General features: G+C 38.8%; 1 protein-coding gene across 1 annotated transcript; it reads left to right on the forward strand.

Annotated features, from left to right (window-relative positions):
* Nucleotides 1–3,087: 3,087 nt before the first annotated feature.
* Nucleotides 3,088–10,318, forward strand: LOC102082366 (serine protease 48-like). The gene is made up of 5 exons (XM_019348476.2): nucleotides 3,088–3,207; nucleotides 3,920–4,082; nucleotides 4,247–4,512; nucleotides 4,594–4,733; nucleotides 9,712–10,318. The coding sequence occupies exons 1-5, from the start codon at nucleotides 3,150–3,152 to the stop codon at nucleotides 9,928–9,930; spliced, it is 846 nt and encodes a 281-aa protein (XP_019204021.1). The 5' UTR covers nucleotides 3,088–3,149; the 3' UTR covers nucleotides 9,931–10,318.
* The last annotated feature ends 249 nt before the right edge of the window (nucleotides 10,319–10,567 follow it).

Below are 10,567 nucleotides of genomic sequence, written 5' to 3' on the forward strand. Positions count from 1 at the left end.
ATGTACTTAATAGTCAATTATGAATAATTTTAGGCTATAATATAGTCCAGACTGGTTGATATTTTTGACAGTGAATAAAAAAAAAGTACTTCAGTCAAAATCAACAATTGATGGGCAAAGGTTCACCAGAGCACAACAGACAAGTCCAATCTTATCAGTGGTACAATAACCATCATTATCTTTGCACATCAAGAAATCAATTGGCAGCATTCCCTCCAAAATAGTATATTTCTGGCACGCGCTACCAATCACACGCTCAACATGAATCCTGACGTGGGCAATTTTCCTTTTGTTTTCCAAGTCAACAGGAGCTAACTGGGACCTTCCATTAGTGAAGGCTGGAATTTTTACATGAGCCATTCTACAACCTAAAGTGGCCTGAATATTAAAGCAACAATCAGCAGGAACAAGATCACCAGGAACTATGTTGTCCAAAAAGCCACATTTTTCGGTTATGTATTTGTAAATGAATTTGCAAATGAATGTTTTCAGTTCTAAGACTTTGAAGTTCACTTAGCCTCAATGAAATCACCAGTCATATCAATTTGAGTCCCTATATTGCACAAATTACTGCTGATGTAATCACTTGTCAAAGGGTTATCGTCAGTCCCAGCAGCAGGAGCAGCAGCAGCAGCTTCATCCTTCAGTCTCTGTTGGGTTCTATTCAAACGACGTTTGTAGCGTGATGTCTGTGTTTCTTTGCTGACCTGTCATTCCAACAGATGGCAACCAATCTGGGTCATCATTTTGGTAAAGTTCAGACCTTTTACCTGTAATACAAGTCAAAAGCTTGATATGAATTATATTATCATTACACTACCTGATAAGAAATAAGCCAAACAAATTTGGATGTTGTCCAGTTTTTTGCCTTGTAGATCCTGCTTCAGTTTCGCTAACCACAACAACAACCACACACTCCTTTCCTCTGATAACTTTCGGCATTGTTCTCCCTGATTTGTAATAACTTGTGACAGTCTATAAAGCTGCAAATGTTTTTCACGGTCTGACCGATTGGTACAGCCGAAAACACGGCAATAATTCACCATTTCCTTTCGTTCGACATTTGAAATCTATTTAAGTGCGTGTGCTTTGTTTACCTCCAGTATCTCCAATATGGCGACTTCTGGTTTGATGACACGGCAATAACGCACTGTGAAAATCCACTATAGTAGCCAATGTTTCAATTGCAGGTTTGACAGGTTTGTGAGTGTACACTTTATCAAGTGTACAGGCTCACTTGAGCTAGTGACGGTTTACATATCCTTGCCAGTGAGTGGCTGTAGCTCAGGCCGTAGAGCAGATCACCTACTGATTGGAAGGTTAGCGGTTCGATCCCTGGCTGCTCCAGTCTGCATGTGAAGAATGTAGTTAGAAAGCACCCAGTTTAGAGAAAATGTGTGAGTGTGGCATGTTATACAAAGCACTTTGAGTAATCTGGGAGAGTAGAAACGTGTAATATCAGAACCCGCCCATTTACTGTATGAACACAGTTTCAGTGTTCATAGAAACCACAGTTCAATGTCTGCTCTTTGATATGTGAGCAGGGTACACCACTAGTTGTTAACAAGAACAGCATGTTGTTTACACAGCCAAATGTTGGCAAGGAAGAACTCCGAATGTTCCAAGCAAACATGCCTATGGCTAGTTCTGCCTATCTGCAGAACCAGCCACTCCAGTTTTTTTCACAGGTGTGGTTGAAGTATTCGGTGTGCATCAGTTGGTAGCTTTCATTTACTTCCATATTAGTTTGGTATCAAAAAATATCAAAGCAAGATTGTCACCTGCAAGTTTATACATCTGTGAGTCAGTCCCATTGGAAAAACATCACCAATATCAATACTTTTGTCAAACTTTTGGTTTTTTGTAAATCCCATGTGAGTGATACACAAACAGTGTACTTGTATGTATTCATAAAAATGAAGCTCCATGAGAACTACAGCCTTTCTCAGCACTGCCCTCATCATCCTTCAATAGATTATGTTACTCAGTCAGTAGTTTCACTCAGGCTGCTTCTCTTACCACTGTTTAGGTTTTCTGCAGGTTTCTTTTCTAGGTATTTACCTTGCTGTGCAAACTCCATTTCTGAGAGCGTTATTGAGAGTGAGGTTATCGACAAACCATTCGGAGGAAATTTAGTTTGGATTTTTTCACTAATTGAAGTTTGATGGGACACGTCGTTTTCAAAATTTTCAGAAGGAATTTCAGGAGAAACATCTGTTGTTTAAAATGATTTAATTTGCTTTGGTAGTTGAAATTACATATAGTGCTGGACCTTTGCGTGATACAATAGTCTGCCTCACAGAAAGGATAACCCTGACACAGGCAGTACAGCTTTATATCCTGAGACAATAACAAAGATTATCTTCTCCCAACATGGACGTGGTAGTCCTGCTGTCTTATGAATCCTCTCCCCATTCACATCCGCTCACTTCCTTGACCTCCTATCTGCTCCTTTTCCTGGATTCAGAGAGACGTGGACACAAAACATGCCCTATGTAGCCTTGATTACCGAATTTTATTATTCATTGTTCTTCTACTGATTCTAAGGTCTGGTTCAGGATATCTTGTTCAGACTCTCTGATCCAGAGACTTCTAGAAAACCATTATCATGTGTATGAGCACAACTGCATTGTGTATAAATAAAATAATTATTAATGAAACAGATTTATTTAATAATTTAAATCAAAAATCTAAGCAGCCTTAATTTAAGAGAATAATATTTTGTAGCAGTAAAAGTTTTGTTTCTTCTAAAGTGAACATACAGAATGTGACACATAAAAGTAAATGTTGCCAAAGACAACCTCGTCAGTGGCGGTAACAAATTGTGCGTTTTATTTTTCCAGTACGTTAAACCAAATTCCACAACTGCTTAACAGACTGTAATTAAACCTATTCAAAGACCAACAAGTCTGACTGGAAAAAATCAGCCCTGATTATTTATAGAAATGTGGGCAGCTGAACATAATGTTTAAATATTTAGAGTTTAAAACCCTTAAGAGCCCAGACCCATTTTTTACCGTCATAAAAACTATGGGAGAATCAATTTTGAAACATTAACAGAAACTGTCCTCAATGTTAAAGGGGCGGTGACACCTGTGTCACTGTTGGTGCTTAAGGGCTAAGACGTCACAAAACAGGTGCAGTTTACGATGACTCTCCAACAGTTTGTGCGCTGTTTCATTGTGGTGATCATTTTCTTATGCAAAGGTGAGAAAAAGGTTTTTTCTTCTTTAGATATTTTTTTATTACTGAGATTTTATCAGGGTTGGAAGAAGTACGAGATTAATTAGAGGTACAAATGTTGACTGTGACATAAAGATGAACAAACAGGTTAATATTTAAATGTTTCAACAACAGTCAGCAATAAAATCTTGCTTTTAGAATGTGATCATTTCTTCATCTTACATATATTTGCACTCAACCGGTTTAACTCTGTGTAGTTTCTTAGTCATCCAGGTCATGGTAGTCTAAGGAGCTTTAAGTTTGTTAAAGACATTTCACCTCTCTCAGATGAGAGGAGGTGAAACATTCACCTTTTTTCAAGCTTCTTAAAAAGTTTTATTTCTGGATGCTTACCATGCTGGTCTGAATGATCACCTGAAAATGAGAAAACAGACATTTGTACAAGTTCTTTTACAAGTTTTAAGCTTGGTTTGAACCTTTCTGTCCTTCTGTCAGCTGTACAGTAATGAGAACATATACACAGTAATATCCACATTTGTTGCAGTGACAGAGCGTGCTGACTTTTGGTTTTTCTTTAAACTCTGAATTTATTTTGTGCTGTAAAATCTTCCAGTATCCTGACATAGAGGAGGAACTATCTGTGCATCACATCTCCCAGCAGAGCGTTGCACTAATCAGTGTTATCTGTCATCTGAGTGGTTTTAATGTGTTTAACTGTGCTCTTTTATTTTGCCAGCATGTAGCAGCAGGGCTGTGAACAGCAGCAGCATCACAGAAGGTCATGATGCAGCATCAGGAAGCTGGCCCTCATATGCTGCTGTAGTTATAGTTGGATTTCAATTTGGTGCGTCCTTAATCAACGAGCAGTGGGTGCTGACAGCTGCATCTTTCATTCCACTGTGAGTCAATGCTGCAAGTTTACATTTTTGTTGATGAAAAAACTCAAAGAAATTGAAGACATAAAAGTAAAAAGAAAAAGGAAACTCATGACATTGCATTGTCCTGTGATAGAGAGAAAAGGTGCCATTTAAAAATAACGTTTTGTGTCCATGTGTGTGTGAAGTGACACATTGACACGGTGGGATCCAACAGTCTATCTGGGAGGCTACAGCCTGTCAGGTTCAAACCCAAATGAAGTGAATCGGACTCTGGAGAAGATTATCTGCCATCCTGAATTCGACTTTGCAACTCTCAAGAACGACATTTGTCTTCTGAAGCTGTCGGCTCCTGTGAATTTCACAGACCACATTCAGCCGACCTGCTTAGCCTCAGAAAACAGCACTTACAACAATGAGACCAGCAGCTGGGTCATTGGTTTGGGTTATAATAGTAAGTTGTAAAACATTTATTTTCGGTTACAGCATTGTGTTGGTGTTTCTGGGGCCTAATATTTAAATTCTCTCCAATTAGGTGATGGTACATTCACCAAAACCCTGCAGGAGGCCAAAGTACCAATCGTGGGAAACAATGAGTGCAAAGGCATCTTTCAAGGGAGCTATCCCAAGATCACAGAGAACATGATCTGTGCTGGAGACAAGGATTCATGCTTGGTGACAACCACCTTTATTTTTTATTAAAAAATATGTGGAGCTGTCTGTTGTGACAACCTCTTGTGTTAATAAGGGCGCAGCTAAAGCAGGCTTTATGTGTAAAAGTATGCATAGACTGTATTTCAATAAGGACAGATCATTAGACAGAATAAACATGATTTATTGGTGAAAAGACAGTGAAAGGCCTGAGAGATGGCAGAGGCCAGGAGAGAAGCAGAGCTTGGGTTAAGGCTCAGGGCCCATGATGACTGACAGAGAACAAAGAGCAGTGAAGGCTGAGAATGAAAGAGGTAAGAGCCATGATTGCACCGGGCTGCTGATAGATGACAGAACTTGTTTTTGTTTTTTTATGTAAAGGCTCATTATACTGGGCTGAATTACTTTTGTATAAATGGCCCTATGAGAAACATGGTGTTCCACATTAAACAATGACATAAAAGCGGCTGAAGCTGTGGTAAACCGATACCTACCTGAAAAGGTCATTGTGGAATTCAGTTGAACTATGCAGTTAAACGTGACATGTTTCACTAATTCATAACTTGCTAGCAAAAAACTTGAAAGCCCTTAGTCGATGGTTACTGCAGTTCAGTGGCTTTGGGAAATACTCTGCTCAGTCAGTTTAAAGCATGACCCTGCTGATTTCTAAACAAATGAGTTTTAAGCGATTGCTGAGTCCACAGTTAACACTTTTGTAAAGACCACTCTGCAGATGAGAGACTGTGTCTAGAGGTTGTTATGAGTGAACATCTGTAAGGTTGGAATAGCAGAGCTTTGAGGCGAGTTTCACCAGTTTTTCTGGTTACTCAAACAGAACATAACTTACTGCCAAACCTGAAAGAGGAAGATCACTTTCTGCTTAGAGGGGCGATGCAAATCACGGGAATGAACTTTAATTTACTCATGTTGGATGTGTTGCTCCAGCGCTGCGAGCTTAGGAGGAAAATGCAGATGGTTAATTGATCATTGTTACTAGAATGACTTTTGCACAATATGAGTTTAAAGAAATCAAAAGATTCTAAAGAAATCTAAAATCTAAAGAAAATACTGAGTTTTAGCCTTACAGAAAAAATTAAGGACATAATCATAATTCAAACAGAGGTCTGAAGAAATAACCCAGCACACAATAGGCTAAATGAAAAATTAAGTTCTACGAGTCTCAGAAATGACCTCCACATCTGGTTTGGGATCAACAGTGGTTTTATAAAGTATTAGTACCCCTTGAACTTTTACGCATTTTGAAACCTTAAAAACCACAAACTTAAATGTTTTTTTTTTGTTTGTTTTTTTTTTTTTATTTAGATTTTCTGTCATAGACCAACACAAAGTAGCACATAATTGTGAGGTGGTATGAAAATGATACAGGGTTTTCATAATATTAAACAAATGGAAATCTGAAAAGTGTGACATGCCTTTGTATTCAGGACCCTTTTATTCTGATACCTCTAAATAAAATGAAGTGCAGTCAATTGCTTTCAGAAGTCACCTAATTAGATAATAGAGTTCACTTGTGTGTAAATTAGTCACCTACACCTGCTCTGTGGAGGCCTCAGTGGTTTGTTAGAGAACAGAATACAGCCCTGTGCAGCTCTTCTTGTGTAACTGCTCATTTCATGTTATCTCCAACAACTCTGGACTGTGCCGGAGACACAGCAAACCTTGTGACAGATGTGTCATCCTGGAGGAGTTGGTTTAACTTAGAAAGCAGGTTACGTCTCATGTAGCCAGCCGTGACAAGGATGTTAACAAAAAGTTAAACTAGATGAAAACCAGTCAGGACGGATAAGGAGAGAGAGAAGGCCTGTGTGAAAACATTCCCTCTGGGCTCCAAAGCAGCTGAAATGGATTCAGTGTGTTTTGGAGGAAGGTAAGTAGTCATCATGGGCTCATCCGATTAGAATGAGAATAAGCAGTCAATTTACAGGTTGTCGTTTTATTGAATAATAATATAATAACTTTATTTATAAAGCGCTTTCAAACAAAGTGCTGTACAACTATTTAAAACTAAGATAAGTAAAATAAAAGCGATACATAGCAATACAGGTAAAAGACACAATACAAGTTAAAAACAGTAAAAATTGAAGAACTAAAAGCAATAGAATTAAGACATGTAAGAGGGTGAACAAATGTGTCTTCAGCTTAGTTTTAAAAACCTCCACAGAGCATGCCTGCCGAATATCTTGAGGGAGGTTGTTCCACAGAAACGGGGCATGAAAAGAAAAAGCACGCTCTCCAATTGTCTTTTCTGGCTCTAGGAACCTTTAGAAGGCCAGAGTCCTGAGATCAGAGTGTACGGGATGGAACATAAAGATGTAAAAGGTCGGAGAGGTATGTAGGTGCCAATCCGTTTAAAGCCTTGTAGGTGAGCAGCAGGACCTTAAAATCTGCTCGAACCTGACAAGGTAGCCAATGCAGAGAGTTCAGTACAGGGGTAATGTGCTTAAATTTCCCAGTCCTTGTTAAAATGCAAGCAGCTGCATTTTGCACCATCTGTAAACCTCTAAAACTTTTTTGGTAGCCCAGAAAGAAGAGCGTTACAATAATCAATACGTGAAGACACAAATGCATGGATAAGAACCTCTGCAGTGTCGCTTGACAAAACTTGTCTGATTCTGGCTATGTTCCTCAAATGATAAAAGGCAGTCTTTGTTATCCCTTTTACATGAGACTCGAAAGAGCACCATGTCGAACCACACGCCCAAGTTTTTTACCTTGTCCCTGCAATTTATGACACTGTCATCAATTCTCAAGATGAAATTTTGGGACAAGTGCTGAAATCTGTGTGGCCCAATGACCATCAACTCTGTTTTATCAGTATTTAGGAGCGAGAAATTATCCAATAACCAGCCCTTAATTGCAGATAGACAAGATTCTAGTTTAGAGACTTCAGCACAATTTCCAATGGTTAAAGGAACAAAGCTGCAGGTCATCAGCGTAACAATGAAAGGTTACATTAAAAGAACGTAAAAGAACACCAGGAGGCAGCAGGTACATAGAAAACAGCAATGGTCCAAGTACAGAGCCCTGAGGGACCCCGTGCCTCACTGCACAGGTCTCGGAGAGATCATTTTTAAAACTAAGCGTCTGAGACCTCCCAGACAGGTAAGATCTCAGCCACGATAAAACATTTCCTGCAATTCCAATAAAATGTTCAAGCCTACCCAATAAAAATGCAGTGATCCACAGTGTCAAACGCAGCACTTAGATCCAGCAGTAATAAAACTGAAGTACGATCGTTGTCTGCATTTACCAGCAGATCATTTACCACATCTTCCAGGTAAAGAAAGGAAAGACACTAGTGATGGGTCCTGCAACACTGACTCACCGACGCATGTATCAAGCTCACCCAGCGAAGCCTGTATCGGTGCGTGTGTCGCTTTAAGAAAAAGTCACGTGATCGATACAGCTGCTGTATCGATCATTGCCAACGCGCCAAACTGTGTTTAAAAGGTACCGCATCCGCATCTGCCAAGGGAATGAGTCGCCACCAAAAAACCCCACAAAATTACTCTCGCAAACAAAAAAACAAAAACAAAAAAAACATCTCTCCATAACAAAATGGAGCCTGAAAGAAAAAGAAATGTTTCTGCTGTGTGGGATCATTTTGATCTTTTAACTGCACATAAGGGAAAAGTTTGTTTCAGTGTAATCTATCAGAATAAGAAAAACAGCAATGTGACTGTAAATTAAGTAAATTAATTATTTCATTTTATGCAGGTTAAATGTCGCATCTGTTCTGCATTTCTTACACAAACAAAAGCACCTCCTCAGTGTTTAGGCATTACAGAGCCAAACATGAAAATAAGACACACCGAGAATGAACACAGGTTGGCCTATATAGACACTGAACAGCTTTATCGTCATTTTTTTTTATTAATACGTGTTTTATAATTTTGAAATCAAGCATCTAGGAAGACTGTTCTGGACCAGGCAGTCCTGAATTTTATTATAAAGGGCTGCCAACCCCTTAGTATTGTGGAGAAAGTTGGAGAGAAACATTCCACAATCAGAGGATCCTTTAACGTACTGGGTGAAAAGGAAGACATCTTATCAGAACCTTTTCCACCTGGCTTTACAGTTTTTGTGTACCCCACCTTCATCTGTGCCTGTGAGTTTTCCAAAGCTGTGGAAATGGTGTAAAAAAACGCAATAGACTGAATGCAAAAATATTGGATAAACTTTTTTCTGAATAGAAATTTATAATAAACTCTGAGCCAAATGGGTAATATTACATTCACAGTACTTTCATTTTAATTTTCACTTAATGTCATTCACAATATATTTTAAAGATGTCTACAATATCTGCAATATAAAAGATAAAATGATTCCATGGAAAGTACAATACCTTACAGTGTACAAGTATGACTAGGTCATTGAATCAGTGCCTGTTGTGAGTCTCAAGTCAGTGGCCTGCAATGATATTTAAGGTCCAGCAGGTGTCAGTATGGAGCAAAACAGCAACACTATGTCGACACAGTATCGATACAGTTTGGGGAATGTGCTGAAACGCTTCACGAGGTCTCATCTACCCATCACTAAAAGACACACATGGACTGCTATCTCTGAAAGGAAATAAAGTATGATTTAAGTAACTCAAAATAATACATGAACTCAGGAGACTCAAAGAGAAACTCACCTCAGCTGCCGCCCCATGTGGGAGTGAAGAAAGAGTGAGAGGTAAGTGAGTGCAGTCCTTATATAACGAGTGACAGGTGAGTGCAATTAAGGCCAAGCACCACCCCCAATCAAAGGTGAGGAAAAGAAACAAGGTGCATCTGGTGAAGTGAATGTGCTGAAAGGTGAGCCTTTACAACACAGTGGTTCATGTTTCCTAACTGGACAAAGTGATATTAACTGACTGTGTGTGGTACTGTGACGAGCAAGCGTTACCCAACATAAATCATTGTTTAGTTGGTGGATGTTATTGATGGTCAACCTCTAAGAGTCTGTCCTAATAACTTTCATCAATGTCTTTCCACAGTTTACTTATGGAGCACCACTCATGACCAAAAGTGGATCAGTCTGGCTCCAGAGTGGAGTTCTGAGTGTCAGTGCGTGTGATGCATTTCCTTCAGTGTTCACTCGTGTGTCCCAGTACCAGAAATGGATCAGCGACACAGTTAGAGGGACACAACCAGGCTTTGTTACCTTCACCTCCCCAGACAGTTCATCACCAACCACTACTGCCCCCGATGTGTGACAGTGTGTTGCAGTGGTGAAAACCTGACCCACCGCACTCTGTGTTCTCGTTGTGTTGCTCCATGTGTTTGCTGGAACTGTTGGAAAGTAGATCAACACATTTACTCAAGTTCAAGTACAAACATGAAGTACTTTACCTGACATATTGCTTTACAACTTTAAGAACCTTTTATTCCACTGCATTTACGGACATCAGGAGGGTTTTTTTTTTTACTAGCAATTTGATTATTTTTAATTCGATTTTTTTTTTAGTCTGTCTGTATTTGCTATACTTTCTTTAAATTACTTTAATGACCCAATGAATTGTCATTAAGAAATCAAAGCATTCTTAAATTAGTTAAGTGAAATGTTAAGGGTGTCACGTTTTCACACTTGCGTTGTTTGCTCAAAATCATATGCAAATTAATTAAAATCTTTTCAAATAGTCTTGTGATCTTTTTTTAAAATTTTTAATACTTAAATAGTTAAAAAAAAAAATATATTTCTTGAGTTATATTTGATTTTTCACACTTTAAATTAAAGTAGAACGAACAGGAAACACTTCACACATTGTTAACAGATGAAGGATAAGTGTGTTCTTTCTACTCGCCAGCAGCCGGTGGTTCATATTATACAGGAGACAATAGGAAGATGACACT

This window comes from Oreochromis niloticus, linkage group LG19 (genome assembly GCF_001858045.2).
Source record: "Oreochromis niloticus isolate F11D_XX linkage group LG19, O_niloticus_UMD_NMBU, whole genome shotgun sequence".
Classification (NCBI taxonomy): domain Eukaryota; kingdom Metazoa; phylum Chordata; class Actinopteri; order Cichliformes; family Cichlidae; genus Oreochromis; species Oreochromis niloticus.

Excerpts from the sequence above, each read along its gene's own strand:
- LOC102082366 (XM_019348476.2), top strand. The coding sequence starts at position 3,150 with ATGACTCTCCAACAGTTTGTGCGCTGTTTCATTGTGGTGATCATTTTC. Across the intron at positions 3,208-3,919 it reads GATCATTTTCTTATGCAAAG|CATGTAGCAGCAGGGCTGTG; the intron begins GTGAGAAAAAGG and ends TTATTTTGCCAG. Across the intron at positions 4,083-4,246 it reads GCTGCATCTTTCATTCCACT|TGACACATTGACACGGTGGG; the intron begins GTGAGTCAATGC and ends GTGTGTGTGAAG.